Source organism: Salmo salar, chromosome ssa01 (genome assembly GCF_905237065.1).
Source record: "Salmo salar chromosome ssa01, Ssal_v3.1, whole genome shotgun sequence".
Lineage (NCBI taxonomy): Eukaryota > Metazoa > Chordata > Actinopteri > Salmoniformes > Salmonidae > Salmo > Salmo salar.
The window spans coordinates 26,812,600-26,837,711 of NC_059442.1; the positions used below are offsets into that span (position 1 = coordinate 26,812,600).

Genomic DNA, 25,112 nt, shown 5'->3' on the forward strand with positions numbered 1-25,112 from the left:
CTTTTTTTGCTGAGTTTATTTGAGGTGTATGTGGGTTTTTTGTTTCCAAACCCTTCTCTTGGGAATACATTTTGTTTAAGCTGGGAACTGGGAAGGAACTTGTGTTGGTAGAGAACTGAGTTATAGACTAGACCAGTGGGGTTCGGCGTGCAGGCAGCTCAGGCTGCTGGTTGGTCTGGCTGAAATTTGATATAGAGGAGGTTTTAATAAAGACATTCAAAAGTCTTTGTATTTTTTAAAGAGTTGTTCATTTGTTAGGCTATTGGTTAAAGGTGCAACACAAAATGTATTCTTGAATTACCTTTGATCTAGTTCAGTCTTATTAAAACTTCTTAGGGATCAAATCCCTTTAGCGGGATTTGACAACATCCGGTGAAATGGCAGAGCGCCAAATTCAAATTAAATTACTATAAATATTTAACTTTCATGAAATCACAAGTGTAATACATAAAAAGAAAGCTTAAGTTGTTAATCCAGCCACCATGTCAGACTTCAAAAAGGCTTTACGGCAAAAGCAAACCATGCGATTATCTGGACAGCGCCCCATCATACAAATGCATAACAAACATTTTTCAACCAGGGAGGTGCGACACGAAAGTCAGAAATAACGATATAATTCATGTCTTACCTTTGAAGATCTTCTTTTGTTGGCACTCCAAAATGTCCCAGAAACATCACAAATGGTCCTTTTGTTCGATAAATTGCTTCTTTATATCCCCAAAATGTCCATTTATTTGGCGCGTTTGATTCAGAAAAACACCGGTTCCAACTCGCCCAACATGACTACAAATGATCTAATAAGTTACCTGTAAACTTGGTCCAAACATTTCAAACAACTTTCCTAATCCAACTTTAGGTATCCTAAAATGTAAATAATCGATAAAAATTAAGACGGAATATACTGTGTTCAATAGCGGATAAAATCAAAGTGAAGCGAGCTACAGGTTGCGCGCACCAAACAAAAGAGTCCACTTGGCTTGACACTCATTCTGAATAGCCATACTTCTTCATTTCTCAAAGGAATAACATCCACCAATTTCTAAAGACTGTTGACATCTAGTGGAAGCCATAGGAACTGCAACCAGGTGCCTCATAAATCTATTTTCCCATAGAAAATAATAGAAAACACAATGAACTCAACAACAAAAATATCCTGGATGGTTTGTCCTCGGGATTTCGCCTGCCAAATACGTTCTGTTATACTCACAGACATTATTTTAACAGTTTTAGAAACTTTAGAGCATTTTCTATCCAGATCAACCAATTATATGCATATCCTAGCTTCTGGGCCTGAGTAGCAGGCAGTTTACTTTGGGCACGCTTTTCATCTGGACGTGAAAATACTGCCCACTATCCCAAAGAGGTTTTAATCACTTAAACATATGTAATAATGATCACTTACCTTGCTTGATTACTGTGGGCATTTTTGCTTACTTTTTGTTCTAAATAGAGACGGCATATTGGATTGTGTAAAAATGCAGGATGCCCCCAAAAAAGTATGGGGGAGGTTATGCCTAAAAAATAAAAAGAGTACAAGGAAGTTATAAGTAAAATGAGTAGGCTACTGATACTACAGTCATACTCAGTCACCCGCTGAAAAAAAGGAACATGGAAGTCTGTGTCAGTCGATACTAGTGTAGGACATCAAGACGAGTATCTGTCCATACGATGATGCTTGCGGCTGGAGGCATCATCACCGGCACCGCGCACTGAAACACAGATGAGCAGGGGTGATTTTAAGACCAAGCAAACTCAGTAGACTAGGCTACAACCGACTTTGTAGCCTATCGCAGTGGATGGAAAACATATATTCAACGTACTTTATGTGAGCTATAGCTATTATTGATAGTTATTTAGAGAGTTATTGAGGAAGTGAAACTATGTGGTGAGTGTGCGTAATCAACACCTCTCCAATACGCAGCGGTCTGTCTTGTCAGCTCAGAGAGCGCGGTTCGTCAGTGCATGCTCCAGCAGAGACCGAAAGTTACCAGCACATTGGTCCTCGTTGTCTTTTATAAATGTCTCCAATTTTATGTGAACTACAGAGGTGCCGGGGTATGATTTTGAACCCCATTCCCTTTCCATTGACTCCTGGACAACAGTAAAAGGGGAATGCTATTGAGGCAGTCCGTGGCAGGATCTTGTACAATAGGTAAGATCGATGGACTAATTGATACCTTGAATTGCCTTGAATTAATTGCATTACATACTGTCATGCATTTTCAATTCCATTAGATATGAATAATTAATGTAATAACGTATTTATAGAGACAGACTGCGATTGATGAATGTGTGGAATAGGAATGAATGTGTGACATTTCAGAATTGGGCATTCAATTAGCCATAGATGTATTCCAAATTGGACTACGCAACGTAAAAGACTGTTAGAAATGATTTGTCATTTCAGATCATCGTTGTCACCTCTCAAAAATGTATTCTACTCACATTAATCAACGAGAGAGAGAGCAGCTCATGAGCCCTCTTCACGCTTACTAAACTGAGCTCTCCAACCAGAGACTCATATAAACATAAGTGCATGTCACTGTCTGTCTGATGAATTATTAGTGGACATAAAATATGCTCTTTGTTGTGTAATGTACTGTGAAGGGAAAATTCCTCTTTTCTGAAAAGCAACAGAGATGCATCCTCAAAGGCATATGAGAATCACTTTGTAATTCTAAAGCGAAGGCAGTACACTGAAAAAACACAAATCATAATTGATGCTTTGCCTTGACATGCAGAGAAGCACTTGCGTGCTGTGGGAATCTTCCCAAATGGACATGATTTTTCATAGAGTCAAAGGTCCAGACTGAAATGACATTATTGCTCCATCCCTTGGATAAGCTCCTTAATGTACATGTTCTGTGATATTGCTCCTGGGTGAATGAATCCCCCAAAACATTTCCAAGAATGAAGGATAAATTAATATTCAGAAATCCGTCCCACCAAGCCTTCTTCTTCCACACAGAAACAGCTACATGATGACTAATCTGACATAGCCATCTTAATGCCATATTCCATATAAGACATATAAGATGCATTGATTATGCTATAGGATACGGGATATAGTCTCACTGGGTTTTTCCATTGCCTGAGATGTATGAGAGAAAATTAAGCTTATATGTTCTCCTCTCATCAGAGCCTCAGTGAGTAGGCTTGGGTGGAAAGATTAATTAGCTGTACAAGAAGGTCTTCTCATTGACCTCCTCTGGGACTGAGCTGATACGCTTTCGTTGGCTACTAGTTCTATTTATGCTAATTTCCCTGTCTGATAGTGAGAGAGGGAATAGTGGTGAGTTTTCCCAGCATTTCAGAGCGCATGAATCATACTGCTTAAAACAACAAACTAGCTCACAGGAGGACATGTTACCCTGGCGACACGCTCCCCTGATGCTGTTACTGACATAATTGAAATAGCATCTTGAGAATACACTTACCGTGAAAAGACCTATGCTATTTCCTTTCATGCTTTGTTTAGCTTTTTAAAAGTCAAGTGTCTCTACAGTCAACATAACTGGAGCTTGTTCATGACCTATGAGAGGCTTTCCCCCACTTCTAGAACGGGGTACTCCAACGATGCAGCGATGACTACTTCATAGAGGGTATCTTAGCACTATGATCAGTATGCATTAAAAAATCCTCCAACATCTGTCTTCATCTCACTTGTTGGTATGGAGGGAGGGAAAATGATGGGGGACTTTTTACCACCGTTTTTATATGAATTCAGGGGCATGAAATGTGCAACAGTGACAGATGGTAATTTGGTGGTTCACACCATGTGAGGTGTAATACTGTGTGAAGAATATTCCCAGCTCTTAAACCATGTCTCCAATCTACAAGTGTGCTGCATCAGCTTCTTCTGATCAACACCCTATATAGATGCATTTAGCTGGTTCTATTGTAAATGCATCAGTGAGAGTTTCATACAATTGAATGTCATCACATATCATACCTCATCCCACTTTCCATAACTATACCTGTCTTGTCCTTTCTAGCTCCCAGCCTGTTATCAACGCTTGCGGTCTATCCACTCTGATCTCCCTGAAGTCCCTCTCTGTCCCCCACCATGGAGAATCTGAGTGAGCTGCAGAACCCGCTCCTAGATAAGACCAGCAGCAGACACATGGTCCACAACGACTACCAGGCTTACCAGGGCGACTACCCGAACCACCAGTGCCAGGAGAACATCATTGGCTACTTCGTCACAGGGAGCAACGGCAAGACTAAGGCCCAGCAGTTTCTGGATGCCACCTCTCTGCACCTGGCAGTGGAGGCCTTCTATAGGCCCAACTTAATCCTGTACAAGGACGATGTCAGCCTCCAGAGCAAGGACTCTAAGAGTGAGAGCTCTGAGACCACCTTCACAGAGAACAAGGACAGTGTGGTGGGAGTGGAGGGAGCCCCCATAGAGGACCCTCAGGACAAACTACTAGGAGAGAAGGATGTGAAGATCCAAACGGTCTCCTATGAGGTGGAGGAGGAGGGACATGAGTATGAGGTGAGAGTTCACACAGAGGGCAACCAACTATAAGTGACCAGCTAGAACTTTGGATTTGGGATGTGATGTTGCTCATACAGGCAAAACATTGAGCATTGTTAAGATCTAAAGGCTCTTTCATTAGTGGAGAGCACTTGGACATAGAAAATAACAAGGTTACCTCAAATGGTGTGTATTTTATTAGTTGCAGAAAGCTATCAGGGATGTATATTAACAGAATAATCGGTCAGGGCACTCAATACTGTTCATGTTAATTAACAAAGCTCCCTACCTCTTGCTAATAGGCTGTTAAAGCTGCCAGCATGATTCATGCCTATTTGTTTCATCTAACCGTCTGTTCACTAAATGGAAAGTTTGATGTATTTTAAAGCACTTCAAATCCAATAGAGCGGTAGTTTTTCTGTTCCGTAATTGTTGGCAAATCTCCCTGTTCATTTTGATCATATCACTCCAGGCCTTTTGTTATATTAGGACAAAACTGTGACTAACCACTGCAAATTAAAATGGTGACAGTGGGAGAACAACTTCTTTAGAAAAGTGGCTACATCTAATTTCATGCAGTAGGGTTGTGAAATACCCAGTGCTGTGAGTTGGCAGCAGGGGAGTGATCCCTAACTGGTCTTACCATCGGTCCAGCTCCTGTCACTAGCAGTTCATTAATGCCAGAATGCAGTGCTTTGAAAGTATTATTAAGTGGAGACTGGGCTGAAACATGACCCCGACACAGGTAACCCAGCAGATCAGTTATTCCAGGTCGATTCACAGAATAAATGAATCTTTTTTTATTTTTTTATTCAAGCACTTCGGCAAATTTTTCAGATGTAAGTGGTATGATTGAGCATTCATTGGGGTTTCACACATCTTTCACCCCTGAGTCCTTTATGCAAAATCAATGTTTTCCATGAAATAACAGGAGCACATTTTGTTTAGTCACCAATATATAAGCTAATGATAGGCTCACCATTTAGTCATTTTAACTTGTGGTGGATATAGAAAATAAGGATCTGCTGTAGTCCAAATCAAACCAAGATTCTTTATTTCTGAGCTCAGAGAGTAACAGATTTACATAGAGCACTGTAGACAGTCTGAATTCCGAGTCATTAGGTGATAAGCGTATATCTTTATAGTTTCCTGTTACTTTATCTATACAAGGACACAGGATGATACTCCCAAGAACAGGAGATTATAGTAGGACAGATTCACATAGTTTCACAAGGTTAGTCACATACTCAGTTATGTGGACACATACAATAAAAATTTCCCATGACAAACTTTAAGACTTTTCTTCGGCAGCTGCTTCTCTTGGTTTACCCTCTGTTCGAAGCAGTTGTGTGTGTGTGTGTGTGTGTGTATACACACATGTGTGTGCGTGTGTGTGCGCGTGTGTGTGGCACACCGTGTGTAGGTAAATGTAGTTCCAGGAATTGGAGATGGAGTGAGTGTGGCATTCAGGTGGAGATCAGAGCTCTGTAGAAGGCTTTTAAAGTGAACATGCTCTCAGCACACTAAGACAAGAGGGAAAGAGCCTAATGATTGTTCTTACATGTCAAAGCCAATATCTGCTATTAGTTATTCTACACATGTGTTTGTGTTCATCAAAAATGATTCTGGAAACCCTGCATCTGTATACATACAAGACATGGTATACATACAAGACATACAAGGAATACAGGGATATGATGGATTTAACTATTACACACGATAACACGTGACTGGACCATGGCCTCAATGGCACCCATCTCATTTATTTTGTTTTGGTAAACTCTCTGGCAATGTTTTATATTTGTATTTGTCTTTATTATGGATCCCCATTAGCTGCTGCCAATCGCAGCAGCTACTCTTCCTGGGGTCCAGCAACATTAAGGCAGTTATACACATTTAAAAACATTACAATACATTCACAGATTTCATTACACACTGTGTGTCCTCAGGTCCCTACTCCACCACTACCACTTATCTACAATACAAAATCCATGTGTACGTGTGTGTATAGTGCGTATGTTATTGTGTCTGTGCGTGTGTGTGGCATGCATATTATTAATGTTATCTCTCTGTGTACATCCAAGGGCCAGCCGTGCTGCCTTGTTCTGAGCCAATTGCAATTTTCCTACGTCCCTTTTTGTGGCACCTAACCACACGACTGGTCCAGTTGCGACAGAACTAGGGCCTATAGGATCTGCCTTGTTGATAGTGCTGTTAAGAAGGTAGAGCAACACTTTATTATGACAGACTTCTCCCCATGTTAGCTACTGTTGTATCAACATATTTTAACCATGACAGTTTACAAGCCAGGGTTACTCCAAGCAATTTATTCACCAAAAACCATGTTATTTATTACAAGATTTAGTTGAGGTTTAGGGTTTAGTGAATCATTTGTCCCAAATACAATGCTTTTAGTTTTAGAAATTATTTAGAACTAACTTATTCCTTGCCACCCACTCTGAAACTAACTGCAGCTCTTTGTTAAGTGTTGTAGTCAATTCAGTCGCTGTAGTAGCTGACATGTATGTGTTTACTCAAAGCTCAAAGCCAGTGGCGTGTCATTAGTAAAGATTGAAAAAAGTAAGGGGCCTAGAGAGCTGCCCTGGGGAATTCCTGGTTATACCTGGATTATGTTAGAGAGGCTTCCATGAAAGAACACCCTCTGTGTTCTGTTTGACAGGTAAATCTGTAAAGTCATAACATGTTTTTCCAGCAGCAGACTATGATCAATAATGTCAAAAGCCACACTGAAGTCTAACAAAACAGCCCCCACAATTGCAGAAAGCAACGTTTTCCAAAATGCCAACACTTTAGTTTGATGGGGAATCAGGACATTGCTGGTGTGTTGGGGGCAAAATGAGATTAAGGCCTAGGTGTGGGTGGATGATGCCAGTCCCTAGTGACACGGGCCACAGCCGTTTCTGTGTGCCCTGCCATCATTAACAAGCCTTCTGGTAGAGCAGCCTGAGGATAATTAACAGACCAGGGCAGTGGCAGAGTCTCATCAATTACACTGGCCTCAAAATGCACTGGTAGCTCAGCTTGCCACTACTGGCTGGCTGGCTCACTGACTGACTGGCTGACACTCAGATTGGATGTTAGTGTAATGCACCAGTGTCTGTCAGTTTGCCCACACCTAGGGGTTAGATTGTATCAGATCCGCGTAAGCTGACACCTGCAAAGCAGTTGTTTTGGCTTTGTTGGAGGTGGAACTGAGTTAGAGCTGTCAAATCCACAAGCGGCTCCCAAATAAAATAAAATACACATTTTATTGGTCACATACACATGGTTAGCAGATGTTAATGCGAGTGTAGTGAAATGCTTGTACTTCTAGTTCCGACAGTGCAGTAATATCTAACAAGTAATCTAGCAATTTCCCAACATCTACCTAATACACATAAATCTAAAGGGGTGAATGAGAATATGTACATCTAAATATATGGATGAGCGATGGCCGAGCAGCATAGGAAAGGTGCAATAGATGGTATAAAATACAGTATATACATATGATATGAGTAATGTAAGATATGTAAACATTATTAAAATGGCATTATTTAAAGTGCCATTGTTTAAAGTGACAAGTGATCCATTTATTAAAGTGGCCAGTGATTGGGTCTCAATGTAGGCAGCAGCCTCTCTGAGTTAGTGATTGCTGTTTAGCAGTCTCATGGCCTTGAGATAGAAGCTGTTTTTCAGTCTATCGGTCCCAGCTTTGATGCACCTGTACTGACCTTGCCTTCTGGATGATAGCGGGGTGAACAGGCAGTGGCTCGGGTGGTTGTCGTCCTTGATTATCTTTTTGGCCTTCCTGTGACATCGGGTGCTGTAGGTGTCATGGAGGGCAGGTAGTTTTCCCCCGGTGATGCGTTGTGCAGACTGCACCACCCTCTGGAGAGACTTGTGGTTGAGGGCGGTGCAGTTGCCGTACCAGGCTGTGATACAGCCTGACAGGATGCTCTCGATTGTGCATCTGTAAAAGTTTGTCAGGGTTTTGGCTGACAAGCCAAATTTCTTGAGCCTCCTGAGGACACTGTCTGTGTGGGTGGACCATTTCAGTTTTTCTGTGATGTGTATGCCGAGGAACTTAAAACTTTCCACCTTCTCCACTGCTGTCCTTTCAATGTGGATGGGGGGTGCTCCCTCTGCTGCTTCCTGAAGTCCACGATCATCTCCTTTGTTTTGTTGATGTTGAGTGAGAGGTTGTTTTCCTGACACCACACCCGAGTGCCCTCACCTCCTCCCTGTAGGCTGTCTCATTGTTGTTGGTAATCAAGCCCACTACTGTTGTGTCGTCTGCAAACTTGATGATTGAGTTGGGGGCGTGCATGGCCACGCAGTCATGGGTGAACAGGGAATACAGGAGGGGGCTGAGCACGCACCCTTATGGGCCCCAGTGCTGTGGGTCAGTGAAGTGGAGATGTTGTTTCCTACCTTCACCACCTGGGGGCGGCCCATCAGAAGGTCCAGGACCCAATTGCACAGGGCAGGGTTGAGACCCAGGGCCTCCAGCTTGGTTATGAGCTTGGAGGGTACTATGGTGTTGAATGCTGAGCTGTAATCAATGAACAGTATTCTTACGTAGGTATTCCTCTTGTCCAGATGGGATAGGGCAGTGTGCAGTGTGATGGCGATTGCATTGTCTGTGGACCTGTTGGGGTGGTATGTAAACTGAAGTGGGTCTAAGGTGGCCGGTAAGGTGGAGGGGATATGACCCTTGACTAGTCTCTCAAAACACTTAATGATGACAGAAGTGAGTGCTACGGGGCGGTAGTCATTTAGTTTAGTTATTTTTGCCTTCTTGGGTACAGGAAGAATGGTGGCCATCTTGAAGCATGTGGGGACAACAGACTGGACTAGGGAGCGATTGAATATGTCCATAAACACACGAGCCAGCTGATCTGTGCATGCTCTGAGGACGCGGCTTGGGATGCCGTTTGGGCCAGCAGCCTTGCGAGGGTTAACACGTTTAAATGTTTTACTCACGTCGGCAATGGAGAAGGGGAGGGGGGGGGGCGCAGTCCTTGTTAGCGGACTGCGATGGTGGCACTGTATTATCCACAAAGCGGGCAAAGAAGGTGTTTAGTTTGTCTGGAAACGTGACGTGGCTGGTTTTATTTTTGTAGTCCGTGATTTCCTGTAGACCCTGCCACATACGTCTCGTGTCTGAGCCGTTGAATTGCGACTTGTCCCTGTACAGGCATTTCACTTGTTTGATTGTCTTGCGGAGGGAATAACTACACTGTTTATATTCAGCCATATTCCCAGACCTCTTTCCATGGTTAAATGCGGTGGTTCACAGTTAGGGTAGGTTTTAATAGTCACAGTGGGTACACCTCCAATGTACTTCTTTATAAACTCACTCACCGCGTCAGCATATAGATAGATGTTGTTATCTGAGGCTGACTGGATCAAAACAATCTTGTAGCGTGGATTCCGATTGGTCAGACCAGCGGTGAATGGTTCTAGTCACTGGTATATCCTGTTTGAGTTTCTGCCTATAAGATGGTAGGAGCAAGATGGCGTCATGGTCGGATTTGCCAAAGGGAGGGTGGGGGAGGGCTTTGTATGCATCGCGGAAGTTAGAGTAGCTGTGATCAAGTGTATTACCCCTGTGAGTAGTGCAATCAATATACTGATAGAATTTAGGTAGCCTTGTTCTCAAATTTGATTTGTGAAAACCCCCAACTACAATTAATGCAGCCTCAGGATACATGGTTTCCAGTTTACATAGAGCCCAGTGAAGTTCCTTGAGGGCCGTCTTGGTGTCTGCTTGAGGGGGAATGTACACAGCTGTGACGATAACTGATGAGAATTCTCTTGGGAGGTAATATGGCCAGCATTTGAATTTAAGGAATTCTAGGTCAGGTGAGCAGAAGGACTTGAGTTCCTGTATGTTGTTATGATTACACCATGAGTCGTTAAACGTATAGCATACACCCCCGCCTTTCCTCTTCCCAGAGAGGTGTTTATCTCTGTTGGCACGATGTTATGGAGAAGCCCGGTGGCTGTACCGATTCCAAAAACATATCCCGAGAGAGCCATGTTTCTGTGAAAGAGAGAATGTTACAATCTCTGATGTCTCTCTGGAACCCTTGCTCGAATTTCATCTACCTTGTTGTCAAGAGATTGGACATTGACGAGTAGTATACTCTGGAGCGGTGGGCGATGTGCACGTCTACGGAGCTTGACCAGGAGGCCGCTCCGTCTGCCATTCCGTCTGCCGCTTCGGCGGCACCATTGTTTTGGGTCAGATTCTGGGATTAGATCCATTGTCCTGGGAGTGGTCCAAACAGAGGATCCGCTTCGGGAAAGTCGTATTCCTGGTCGTAATGTTGGTAAGTTGACGTTGTTCTTATATCCAATAGTTCTTCCCGGCTGTATGTAATAAGACTTACGATTTCCTGGGGTAACAATGTAAGAAATAATACATAAAAAACTAAATACTTCATAGTTTCCTAAGGACTCGAAGTGAGGCGACCATCTCTGTCAGTGCTATTGGCTGCACAGAGTCGCATTAATAGAAATCCCTTGCAGCCTTGTTTACAAGTTTGAACACTGGAATGAGAGATGTAATCTATCCCTCGATTAGGCTGATAGAAATTCTCATTATTTAGTTTAAAGGGGCAGTGCTGTAAAAAATGTGATTTTCCAAATTGTGAAAGGTTATGATAATGGCCTTTTTGTGTAAGAATCGTTTGAAAAGAAATCCTGGAATTTCAGCCTGATGGAGTTTTTGGCCCAGATCATGACATCACAATCTGAACTGATTATTCTGACCAATGACCAGTCATCTTTTATTTCCATATGTAAGCAGGTTAGGTTCTAGAGTTTAGACCAGGCCTGGGCAATTATTTTCCATGGAGTGCCACATTAGAATATATTTCTGCCAGAATCATATTACAGGATTATAGATCATGTGTTTGACTGTGTTGACAGAAATATCTACTGTAAATCACATCCAGATATGCTATTTATTTTACTTATTTAACATGCAAAGAAATAAACCACATCTATGTTCTCCTTTTGGTAGGTATTTTCATTATTAAACATGCACTGAACTACACTGAGAGAAAAGTACACTGTGCATTCAGCACCACGGACAGAACTCTTGTTAATGGGTATGCACAAAAACACAAGAAAGAAAGAGAGCTCAACATTACATTTAAACTACTCAATCAGTGTGAGGAGTGAAGTCTCTGATGAGCATTGACTAGAGCAGTGAAGTCAGGTATAGTTTCTGACATCACTATGAGCAGGATTGCTGAGAGGTGAGAGTCAGTAAGAGATGATCTGTGCCTTGACTTGTTATATTTCATCACTGAAAATGTCTATTCAAATACATAGGTTGACCCAAACAATACAAACATCTTCTGAGCCTGACTCCTAATCTTTGGAAAGTTTTGTTCATCGAGAGATGCATAGAACCTCAATAGTTCTCCAATCACTGCATCAGACTGAAGATTGATAAGCTCAAGTTGCAGGTCAGTGGGAGCGTTATCCACATTGAAGGTGAAAGGAGAGGAAACCAACAGCATGTCATTTTCCAACACCTTGAAATCCTCAAAACGACAAGAAAACTCACCGTTCAAAGCACGCAGCAGCTATGTATACTTCTCCCGTAGGTCATCTGATAGGGAACAGACTAGTGGTGTCGGAAGGTGGGTGAGATTGTTGGCTTCTACTTGATTGGTCAGGAGAAGTAATTTTCCTTTGAAGGCTTTGACAAGGATGTACATCTGATGTGCAAAAAGGCCCTTCCCTTGTAGTTTGGAATTCAGTTCATTCATGAAGGCCATGATGTTCATGGTGAAGGCAAAATCAGCCAACCATTCTTTATGTTGCATTTGAGGGAAATCCACATATTTTCCTTTCATTTGCAGAAACTCAGCAATCTCCGACATCAGGTCCCACACCCTTTTAAGCACCTTCCCCAAAATCAGCCATCTCACGTTTGTGTGGTAGGGGAGATCTGCATGACCCGAGTCTGTCTCTTCCAAAAGTGAGACAAACTGCCTGTTTAAAGATTTTGCTCTTATGAAGTTTACCACTTGAGTGACTGTATCCACAATATGGCTCATTTTCAGAACACATTTACAGAGCACCTCCTGATGAATAATTCAATGCAGGAAAATAATTTTCTGATCTGGGTTCAGCTCAGCTACATGATCTTGTATCCTTTTCAAAAGGCCAACGTTTTTTCCTGTCAAGTTTGGGCACCCATCTGTGGTCACACTGGATAACTTTTCAAAACTCAATCCCAGCTTTGCCACACACTTATTAATCTCCTCCAATAAATAGTTCCCTGTGGTTGTGTTCTTCATTGACTGCACTGAAGCAAGCTCCTCTGTAATGTCAAGGTCTGGGGTTATGCCTCGTAAGAATATCAACAACTGTGTCGTGTCACGTGCATCACTGCTCTCATCCAGGGCCAAGGAGAAATAGGTGAAATCCTTTACCTTGTCTTTCAACTGTTGTTCAATATTTTCTGCGATGTCCTCAACACTCCGTGTCACTGTTTGTCTTGACAAGGAAACATTTTCAAACAGCTCTTTCTTGTCGGGACAAAGTATTGCTGCAGTCAATACATTTTTTTCTCATGAATTTGCCCTCAGCGAATGGCTTGCTATGTTTAGCAATTTTGTGGGCCATGCATAGCTAGCTCTCGCCATTCCGTCTTTGGTGAATGCAGTTTTGTGAAAAGTCCTTGCTGCTTTTGCAACTGAGAAAGCAACTCTTTCGATGCACTTGCCCTCTGCTCAGAAGACATATTCCTATATTTCTCTGCATGCTTCGTCTGGAAGTGTCGGGACAAGTTGTAGTCTTTCAAGACAGCGATGCTATCTTTGCACACTAAGTACACAGCTTTCCCTGATACCTCAATAAATAACTATTTCGATGTCCACTCTTGCTGGAACACCCTACATTCATTGTCTACTTTCCTTTTCTTTGAAATCTTTGAAAAACGAATTTTTGCGCAATTTCTAGCTAGCTACTATTTGTAACTGTGACATGTGTATCAGCCTGTCAGTCACTGTCTGTCCTCGTGCAGTTGTTATTTATACGTGCCTTCAAAATAAATGGCCCACAAGCGGTGGGAGTTAAATCATTACACAAAGGCGAGTATTCATTGGGCTTTTAATTTTAAAAACAAATACGTTTTTCAAAACTTTATTATCACAAATTCTTTATGTGATCTGAGCATTATTCCGCAGGCTGTGTTGAATCAGGTTGCGGGCCACATACGGCCCCCGGGCCAGACTTTTCCCAGTACACAGTTGAATCTAGGCCCCAGTCTACAAATCTATCCACAGGAGCATGGGAATCCATTAGAAATGTGCTTGGATATGGAGAATCTCACCTGGTGCTTCAGGTGTACACCAGGAATGAAATAGATCATTTCAGAGGCCAATTGTGGGACAAAGTCTCGTGATCATTGGTTATGCATGTGGGTCTCTGTGTGTAACTTCAAACATAATTGTCATAGCTTCTGTAGCTACATATGAAATGTATTATGTAATACATTTTAGGCCCTCTGTCACTTTCTCTCTACAAGCACAGTACTTGTAGCATTTCATGCACAATGCAAGGACACTTCAAAATGCTTATCCCTCTCTCTATCATGTTTGCCAATGGGTGAGAGGGTGAGATGAGGGTTTTGCTGCTATGTCCACTTTGTCTACACACTCTCTATGCCTCTTCCTCTCTCCTCTCGTCCTCTTTAAATTGGCTCATTTATTTTCGGCCCTGAACATCCATTTCCATTTTCTATCCTCCCTCAGTCCCACAGGTTTGTTTGATCCCTGTTAGTAACAAGACTAACAAATGAATCCTATCCTGATGGAGGGAAATTCATTTAAACAAACAGCATCTCCCGCTCTGGGAGAACAGCAAAGGTGAGGCCATCTCTTCTTAAAGGTCATCCCAGTGATGTGGCTCCTCGTGTTTTGCTATTCACTTTTGTCCCCGTGCCAGAGTGCCCATAGCAGCGTCTGACTTTCCTATTCATTAGCCCCTCAGCTACCCAGGGGCCTCTGAGGAAAATCAAGGTACAGTATGGGAAGAGACCACACTGGCCCTCAGAACATTCACAGCCTTTCAAGCAAGACGGGCAAAATGACGAGGGGTGGTGGGGTGAGTGTGGAGACAGGGAGGCAATTTAGCACATAAATGCCAATGTGTTCTTCCTGTTTCTCCTGTCATCTGGTGGTGATGAAACAATCTGTTAATCCAGTGTTATCTGTCATGCCGCTCATGGGTGTTGACAGAAATACAAATCCTCTCTGCCTGGCTGAGCCCATCATGTCCTGCGTGTAAGCAGAACAAGGGCAGATATACCTGGTGGTTTTTGTAATCTAATGTCAAACTGTTAGGTGTTACAGTAACGGTAACAGCAAGGTGTGTGCTCACACATTATTGACACTATCTCTATAGTGCGAAGTCGGATTCAGGTCCATGGAACAATGTTCTCTAATCTGATCCTATAACCTTGCTGATTATTGTTTTATAAATAAAAGTGATGTGCCCCTATTGGTGGGACACGCTTACTCACAGCACAAACTATACTGAGAATTCATCAAATTGTGGCAGTAGAATATGACACGAGTAGCTCACATACCAGTCTTGTCCGGTCCCCCTCTCTCCTTTTCTCCTTCCCAGAGCGACAGCTCCAGTGACACTGAGAGTGAGGACAACTTCATCATGTTGCCCCCTCGGGACCACCTGGGCCTGGCCATCTTCTCCATGCTCTGCTGCTTCTGGCCCCTAGGGATCGCTGCCTTCTACTTCTCCCAGAGGGTGAGTCCAGGACCCAGGCCCCACTTCACCCCTTTATAGCTACTACCCTGTTATTAATGCTAATTACCCCCAGCACTCTCTGCAAGGTCAGTAGGCACAAGTGCTCTCTCTCTCTCAAGTGCTAACACAGCCCATTTTCCACACCCATCGCCCTCTACAAATTATTGCAGACCATTGACTGCGTAAACTGCATAGGTTCTGTCCCCTTTTACTCTTGTGAACACAAGCAGCAATACCACTGAGAGAGAAATGTAAACTGTGTACAGTTAAAACTAAAGGTTGACTGTGCCACATATGCAGTGTTTTATTTTATTTTAATTGAGTCAATCAAAAACGTCATAAATACATGTTATTTTATGTTAGCAATACATTGCCCACATGACTGTCTAGCAGATACTATCTAGCTACATGTATTTTTCAGTAGATAATGAATAGACATGATCTGCTTCCCCTGGGACTGTCTCGCCATTGTGACATTGTGATTATATTGAACCCCAGGTCTATCTATAAATAGCAGCAATTTAGTGAGCAGGTTCTGAATGCAGCAGGGCCCCTCCCTGCCCCTTAATCCAACTATAATTTATCTCAGTGGATCGCAACATCTCTCAAACTAATTGCAAAGACAATTAAATTGCAAAATGACCCTAATAAAGTATTCAAAGGGACAAATGGGTTATGGGCCAGTCTTTTTCAGAGGGATCCAAAAACATCTAAACAACACATTAGTCACTGTCAAAACGGTAGTGACATAATTGCCATAGCAACTAATGGCTCCCCGGGAACAATTCATTGTTTTCTCTCCCTACAGTGAATTTACACCTACTCAAATTTTTCTCAGTCATATGTAATCATGACTAATTTGTCTCTCCTTTGTCTCAGACTAGCAAGGCCATGGCTAAGGGAGACTTCTCTAGGGCAGGCAGTAGCTCCAGAAGAGCCCTGTTCCTCGCTGCTCTCTCCATCACCATTGGGGCAGGGATGTACGTGGGGGTGGTGGTGGCCCTTGTAGCCTACCTGTCCAAGACTAGGGGACACTTATAGGAGCAGGACCAGGGCCACAGGGGAGAGTGCTTGGGAAATCTTCCCTGCTATGGCAACCCTGAAGCACCAGTCTACATGTGGCTCTGTCTGGATGTTTTGGTTGTGGAGCAGCAGAGAGGAGAGAGGAGGAGAAGAAGGACCAGGGGGAGAGACAGCCACTTTTCTCTAGGTCTATCTACCTGGTAAGGATGTTTGAGGATCACAGAATAATGAGGGAAAACCCCTAAAGGAAAGAAGAACTACTGTCCCACAATGACTGTTCTGCTCCTCTACATGAATGAGATGAAAGCTAGTGAAGTAGATGTGATGATACAGTACTACCTACATTTCAGAGCTAACCACCTTCACTGATCTTCATTATGATCATGGAGGCCCCATCCATATTTGTAGCTGTTCTCTGTAAATACTTCTTGTGCAGATGGTGTTTTGGGCCGTATTGATTTTCATGCCACAGTGAGTTATAATGAACCTGTCATTGTGTCGGAAATGCAAAACCAAGAAGGCGTACTTTCATGATTATTCATCAAACTGTTCGCCAGTCCAGTCCAGGAGAATCAACTGCCATCCCTTAATAGACTCTAGACAAGGAAAACTGTGTTTATTGTGCACTGTATATCCTGTCAGAATAAATACATTTTGCATGAATAATGAGTTTTCTGTTTCCTGTCTTTCTCTGTGGAGAGAGGCATCACTGACCGTGTAATAGAGGGACATCAGAATGCACTGTTGAACAATGTGAGTTACAGTAACAGTCAAAAGTTTGGACACACCTACTCATTCAACAGTTTTTCTTTATTGTACAATTTTCTACATTGTAGAATGATAGTGAAGACATCAAAACTATGAAATAACACATATGAAATAATTTAGTAACCAAAAACATTTTAAACAAATCAAAATATATTTTTGATTTTAGATTCTTCAAAGTAGCCACCCTTTGCCTTGATAACAACTTTGTACACTCTTTGCATTCTCTCAACAAGCTTCATGAGGAATGCTTTTCCAACAATCTTGAAGGAGTTCCCACATATGCTGAGCACTTGTTGGCTGCTTTTCCTTCACTCTGCAGTCCAACTAATCCCAAACCATCTTAATTGGGTTGTTGTGGAGGCCAGGTCATCTGATGCAGCACCAACACTCTCCTTCTTGGTCAAATAGCCCTTACACAGCCTGGAGGTGGGTTTTGGGTCATTGTTCTGTTGAAAAACAAATGATAATCCCACTAAACACAAGCCAGATGGGATGGCGTATTGCTGCAGAATGCTGTGGTAGACATGCTGGTTAAGTGTGCCTTGAATTCTAAATAAATCACTGACAGTGTCACCAGCAAAGCACCCCCACACCATCACACCACCTCCTCCATGCTTCACAGTGGGAGCCACACATGGGGAGATCATTCGTTCACCTACTCTGCGTCTCACAAAGACAGGGCGGTTGGAACCAAAAATCTCAAATTTGAACTCATCAGACCAAAGGACAGATTTCCACCGTCTAATGTCCATTGCTCGTGTTTCTTGGCTCAAGCAAGTCTATTCTTCTTATTGGTGTCCTTTAGTAGTGGTTTCTTTGCAGCACTTCAACCATGAAGACCTGATTCACGCAGTCTCCTCTTAACAGTTGATGTTGAGATGTGTCTGTTACTTGAACTCCGTGAAGCATTTATTTGGGCTGCAATCTGAAGTGCAGTTCATTCTAATTAACTTATTCTCTGCAGCAGAGGTAACTTTGGGTCTTTCTTTCCTGTGGCGGTCCTCGTGAGAGCCAGTTTCATCATAGCCCTTGATGCTTTTTGCGACTGCTCTTGAAAAAACTTTCAAAGTTCTTGAAGTTTTCCGGACTGACTGATCGTCATGTCTTAAAGTAATGATGGACTGTTGTTTCTCTTTGCTTATTTGAGCTGTTCATGCCATAATATGGACTTGGTATTTTACCAAATAGGGCTATCTTCTGTATACCACCCCTACCTTGTCACAACACAACTGATTGGCTCAAACGCATTAAGAAGGAAAGAAATTCCACAAATTAACTTTTAACAAGCCACGCCTGTTAATTGAAATGCAATCCAGGTGACTACCTATTGAAGCTGGTTGAGAGAATGCCAAGAGTGTGCAAAGCTGTCATCAAGGCAAAGGGTGGCTACAGTACTTTGAAGAATCTCAAATATTAAATACTGGTAATTTACTACATGATTCCACGTGTTATTTCATAGAAAGATCCTTGAGTGGGTGTTTCCAAACTTTTGACTGGTACTGTATTTTGTCAATTTGCTCACCTCCCGGCTTCTCCCCACACTGGCACGGCTTATTCTGTTATCTGCGTTTGGCATCTCTCATGAGGTGACTCTAGCTGCCAAGAAGCTGAAAGCTCAGGAACAAAGAATACATTCTGGAGTCAGGGTGTCAGAACGAAACGAGTGCAGTATTTTATTCACCTGGAGACTGGAGAGCCATCAAGCCCATATCTCTCTCTCTCTCTCTCTCTCTCTCTCTCTCTCTCTCTCTCTCTCTCTCTCTCTCTCTCTCCCCCTTCTCTACGGTATCTATGTATCTCTCTCCTGCTCTCTCTCAAACTCCCTTTCAACGCCAGCATAATGACCCAAATACACGGGAGACGTTCGTAACTATTAACATGTCCTTGAGTTCCCTCTTTGTGAGTTTGAATAAGAACATGAACCACAGGATATGATATAATCTTTGAACTCAGTGATGCACAGTGATGTATAGAAATTATGACGTATGCAGATAACTACCTCCCTACCTGTCAAGGGCACCTCCAGCTGAATTCTTGTTAAAGCAGTCACAGCAAACAGCTAATGTTAACAGAGAACAGAATGTTTACCGTCCTACTCTGAGATGAAGGAGACCATTGACCACCATTATGGGAAAGTGGCATTAGTGCTCTTTCATTCAAGGTCGGAAATAGATATTGACCTGGTAGATGGCTAGGGGGAAGGAAGTGTGCAGGTTTTAATGTGACCTCATCTGTTCCCTTTTCAGCTCCACTCCCTTTTCAGTATCTCAGGACTCTAATGGAGGGACTGGTCCAGCAGGGAGGATGGGGTCAAAAGAGCTCCTCTCATCAATGAATTCTGTATGGGGTGTTGAAGGTCGGCGAGAGTGGGTGAGTGAGTGAGTGAGTGAGTGAGTGAGTGAGTGAGTGAGTGAGTGAGTGAGTGAGTGAGTGAGTGAGTGAGTGAGTGAGTGAGTGAGTGAGTGAGTGAGTGAGTGAGTGAGTGAGTGAGTGAGTGAGTGAGTGAGTGAGTGAGTGAGTGAGTGAGTGAGTGAGTGAGTGCAGCATGTGTTCTCTGTTCAATAGGGAGGAAAGCTAAGACCACCAGAAGCAAACTGATTCATACTGTATACTGTAAGTCATCCATCCCCCTTGGAATACAACTTTGTAAATAACTGCAGGATGTGTTTGAACTGTGGTAACTAATTATTGTATTTTGTTAATTCCATTCTTATAAGCAGAATAAATATGCAGAACAGGGCAGATATATTATTTGAGAATCATACATTTGTCTGTATTTTTATTCACTTTGTTTTGCTTATTTGGTCTAAAACACCTTTCCAGTCTAGACATTGTAACGTTTTTTGATTCAGACATAATCCTATCACTGCTGCTTGACTGTGTTTTCATGAAAATGAGTGTCACATCCAAAGACCTTTCATTTCCCTCAAACAAAAATGACAGGGAGGAAACTGAATGGGGCATATCCACATTGAACTGAGGGAGGAAATGGAATGGGGCAGATCCACATTGAACTGAGGGAGGATATGGAATGGGGCATATCCACATTGAACTGAGGGAGGACATTGAATGGGGCAGATCCACATTGAACTGAGGGAGGACGTTGAATGGGGCAGATCCACATTGAACTGAGGGAGGAAATGGAATGGGGCATATCCACATTGAACTGAGGGAGGAAATGGAATGGGGCAGATCCACATTGAACTGAGGGAGGAAATGGAATGGGGCAGATCCACATTGAACTGAGGGAGGACATTGAATGGGGCAGATCCACATTGAACTGAGGGAGGAAATGGAATGGGGCATATCCACATTGAACTGAGGGAGGAAATGGAATGGGGCATATCCACATTGAACTGTGGGAGGGAAAATGGAATGGGGCAGATCCACATTGAACTGAGGGAGGAAATGGAAGAGAACAAAATGGATAAGGAACTGTAAAGGAGTGGAATGACAAAAAAATATTAGAGAGCCACTATGTACATTAAGATTTGACCGTTCATACATCCATAGCCATTTTCACTATGCTATCCCTACAGTACCTGTCACAACTGCCTGCAAATGACATGCTCTGTCGCTAGCATGTTCCTGATATCAAGATGAGGTAATGTATCTTACTCTGACATTAGTTAGCTGTGTTCATGCATTTCCCTATGTATTTACATGATTAACAATGTCTTATTCTTCACAGTGCATTAAATGCATTTCAAGATTACCTGCAGTGAAGACATTTGTTTTTTAGTTAAAGAACAACAGTCTGAAGTAAATGCTCATCTAAATGATCTAATTGCCATGTATAACTCTAAATTATGTCTTAAATGAATATTTGCAGTGTTGGGTGAGAGGGTCAGTGTTCTCTGGTCTGTTTTATTAGCTATTACAGAAGTATAGCTCATTCTGTGAAATGAATTCTTCAGGCACTATGTTATATTATTACCCGAGGCATATTACTTTCCCAAGGCCTTTTTAGTGTAGAGGAGGGTTTCTGCAACATTGGGAAAGCCTAAGTTTCATAGTTAACAAATTGTAGCAGCTAACTCTTCATCTCTGTGGCAACAGCATAAGGACATATCCTTTGTGAAAACATCCTCCTACAGAATAGACAATGTAAGAAAAAAGGGTGAATTGTGAAATACTGTGTCTTATTAGTGACCAAACTGCACAACCCTTATTAAGCTGCACCACATGCTATATTGTGAATTGTCCCAAATTGGAGCTTCAAAGTCAATTGTGTAGATTACAGATGCTCTAATGCGGTTTGATGTTCATCCAGAGATTATTATTTTATATTAGTGTGTATGTTTAATTATTACATTAATGTAACACAGTAGCACATTCAAGGTCAAGTGTAAGGACAGATCTTGCACTGATGTCGTTTGAAGATGTCGTAGGTGTCATCTGCAATTATATGATGTTCCTTTACACATTCAACATCATCATTGTAATGTTTTATAATATTCTTTCCACAGATAAACTGGGATGAGCAGACCAAAGACAATGTTAAAGTTATTGTCAAAATTAACATCCATTTTCATGATTTGGATAGCCGTCTTTTATACTAATATAATTACATTATCGTTGAGGATACAATGAAGATATAATATGACTTAAATCCACCAAAATGTTTTATTAGAATATGACCCCTTTAGCACCCTGTAACGCCCTGGCCATAGAGAGGGGTTTTGTTCTCTATTTTGGTTAGACCAGGGTGTTACATGGGTGGGCGTTCTATGTTTATTTTTCTATGTTGGTTTGTTTCTTTGGTTGGCTGTGTGTGGCTCCCAATCAGGAACAGCTGTAGTTCGTTGTTGCTGATTGGGAGTCATACATAGGCAGCCTGTTTTTCCTTTGGGGTTTGTGGGTGATTGTTTTCTGTGTAGAGTTAATCCTGACAGGACTGTTTTGCTGTCGTCTTTTGTTTATTTTTGTAGTGTTCTCTTTTTCAATTAAATTTCAAGATGAACACACATCCTCCGCTGCACCTTGGTTTCATTACGACGATAGCCGTTACACACCCCAATGCTTTTAGTTGTCAATCAACTTTTTTCTACCAGCTAGACTCAAATCAAATGTAACCCTCTTATGTTATGATATAAACATAATAACATGTCCATTTTGATTTATTCAAATAGTTTAGGTCTTGGAAAGTCCTTGGTACCTATTGGAAAGTCCTTGGCACATATTGCTGGCCTCTTAATGACAGAAATCTAAATAAAAGGGAAATTCATATAGCGCTTTACTGTGGCCCCAGTATTTGTTTTACAACTCAAGGATTGTCTTTGGTTTTGAAGCCAATCTGTACTCCCAAAACACTATCTTCTTTAGAAAAAAATGTATGAAGACATACAGATTCAGCAGCCTAGCCATCAGCATCAATCTCTAATAAAGCCCAGCTTCTTTCAAGAGCCACAGCTTCACTTCAGAGTCCAGTGTGTCTTTGAACCTGTTCACAAGCATGCTTATCTGCCCTCACACCTTAGCTGCACGGCATCATGTTCCTCTCCACGGCAACAGCATTAGCCAGAACAGTCTCTGGGAAGATAACAGGCAGCACATTTTGAGCTTGACTTATCTCTTCCAGGCAACAAGGAAACTCTATCTCTTTTCACTTACTTTCCTTTCCATGATAAACAGTGACTGGACACTTTTGTGCTCTGAATGTCCCTCAAAACTGCTGTCTTGTGCCAGCTGTGGAGTGATTTGAGTCTAATGCAGCTGAGAGATAAGAGGGACAGACAAATGGAAACGTTTCTAATTAGCTACTGCTATTACTACATTTGAGTTAGCAGCACACATCAGGTCAAAATGAAGCTGGCTTGGTGGAACATGTTTTGGGTGATTTTTTAAAAGGTATTATTGAAGTGAACTGGAAATAACATTATTTTAGTCTGGCAGATGAGAACTGGCACCCAAAACTGTCCACAGATGGCCTGCTGAAAATACACAGCTCAGGGGGTGGGCTGCTGGTGTCTTGCCACACATCATAAATCTTTCTAGACCATGCTGTCAATGCTAACTGTACAAGATATTTTCAGTATTAAAGTGTTGGCCAGGCCAGGCAACAATTATTAAGTCTCTTGCATCCAACAGAGCTGTGTAGTGGAAGTGAAGGTTACCAGGGACAGAAGCCCTACTCTCAATTCAAAGATGACCCCATGACTACATTACAGTAATTTGATCCATTCACCATCCATAGTATGGCAATAAGGCAACATCAAGAACCACTGGCTGAGAAGTTCATGGCTACATAAGTAGACTAAAGCATACCTTCACTCTTTCTCTTGACACTGCTTGGGGTTACTCATGTGTTTGAGTTGCATATAGTGGCAATATGTTGTTGTTTCTCTTCCTTCTTATTATGTTCCTTCGCCTTTTATAATCTATAGTAATCTCTATCATAAAGATTCTAATCGAAAGTACTGATAGGCTAAATATATATTTTTTATATGTAATGATGTGTGTTACTGCTGGCCACAAACGCAGGATATTACATTCAGTAAATTAAAAACATGAACATTTGGATTTTAATAAAAATCTGTATGAAAGCATCTTTATTCAGGTGTGACATAGCCTATTTTGATAATGTTTTTATGTATTGATAAAATGACCCCAGGAACTACCTCTATTGAGTACTATGACATGAAGAACCCTAACCCTAACCTTAACCCTAACCCAAACAGTTATCCACCTGATCTCCATCTCACTTCCTCTACTGAATACTATGACATGAAGAACCCTAGCCCTAACCTTAACCCTAGCCCTAGCCCTAACCCTCGCCCTAACCCTAACCCTAAACCTACTAGCTTCATGTCCGCACCCTAGATCAACCCTAACCCTACTAGCTTCATGTCCACACCCTAGATCAACCCTAACCCTACTAGCTTCATGTCCACACCCTAGATCAACCCTAACCCTACTAGCTTCATGTCCACACCCTAGATCAACCCTAACCCTACTAGCTTCATGTCCGCACCCTAGATCAACCCTAACCCTACTAGCTTCATGTCCACCCTAGATCAACCCTAACCCTACTAGCTTCATGTCCACACCCTAGATCAACCCTAACCCTACTAGCTTCATGTCCACACCCTAGATCAACCCTAACCCTAACCCTACTAGCTTCATGTCCACCCTAGATCAACCCTAACCCTACTAGCTTCATGTCCACCCTAGATCAACCCTAACCCTAACCCTAACCCTACTAGCTTTAAGTCCACACCCTAGATCAATCCTAACCCTACTAGCTTCATGTCCACACCCTAGATCAACCCTAACCCTAACCCTACTAGCTTCATGTCCACCCTAGATCAACGCTAACCCTAACCATAACCCTAGTAGCTTTAAGTCCACACCCTAGATCAATCCTAACCCTACTAGCTTCAAGTCCACACCCTAGATCAACCCTAACCCTAACCCTACTAGCTTCATGTCCACACCCTAGATCAACCCTAACCCTACTAGCTTCATGTCCACACCCTAGATCAACCCTAACTCTAACCTACTAGCTTCATGTCCACACCGTAGATCAACCCTAACCCTACTAGCTTCATGTCCACAACCTAGATCAAACCTAACTCTAACCTACTAGCTTCATGTCCACACCGTAGATCAAACCTAACCCTACTAGCTTCATGTCCACACCCTAGATCAACCCTAACTCTAACCCTACTAGCTTCATGTCCACCCTAGATCAACACTAACCCTACTAGCTTCATATCCACACCCTAGATCAACACTAACCCTACTAGCTTCATGTCCACACCCTAGATCAACCCTAACCCTACTAGCTTCATGTCCACACCCTAGATCAACCCTAACCCTACTAGCTTCATGTCCACACCCTAGATCAACCCTAACCCTACTAGCTTCATGCCCACACCCTAGATCAACCCTAACCCTACTAGCTTCATGTCCACACCCTAGATCAACCATAACCCTAACCCTACTAGCTTCATGTCCACCCTAGATCAACCCTAACCCTAACCCCACTAGCTTTAAGTCCACACCCTAGATCAATCCTAACCCTACTAGCTTCATGTCCACACCC

General features: G+C 42.4%; 1 protein-coding gene across 1 annotated transcript; it reads left to right on the plus strand.

Annotated features, from left to right (window-relative positions):
* Nucleotides 1–1,692: 1,692 nt before the first annotated feature.
* On the plus strand, nt 1,693–16,967 carry LOC106589256 (synapse differentiation-inducing gene protein 1-like). The gene is made up of 4 exons (XM_014179014.2): nt 1,693–2,152; nt 3,996–4,498; nt 15,137–15,274; nt 16,154–16,967. The coding sequence occupies exons 2-4, from the start codon at nt 4,067–4,069 to the stop codon at nt 16,313–16,315; spliced, it is 732 nt and encodes a 243-aa protein (XP_014034489.1). The 5' UTR covers nt 1,693–2,152; nt 3,996–4,066; the 3' UTR covers nt 16,316–16,967.
* The last annotated feature ends 8,145 nt before the right edge of the window (nt 16,968–25,112 follow it).

What these genes read in the sequence shown, in the direction of transcription:
- LOC106589256 (XM_014179014.2), top strand. Translation starts at nt 4,067, where the DNA reads ATGGAGAATCTGAGTGAGCTGCAGAACCCGCTCCTAGATAAGACCAGC. An exon ending in AGGAGGGACATGAGTATGAG is followed by an intron (nt 4,499 to 15,136) that starts GTGAGAGTTCAC and finishes TCTCCTTCCCAG; the next exon opens with AGCGACAGCTCCAGTGACAC. An exon ending in CCTTCTACTTCTCCCAGAGG is followed by an intron (nt 15,275 to 16,153) that starts GTGAGTCCAGGA and finishes CCTTTGTCTCAG; the next exon opens with ACTAGCAAGGCCATGGCTAA.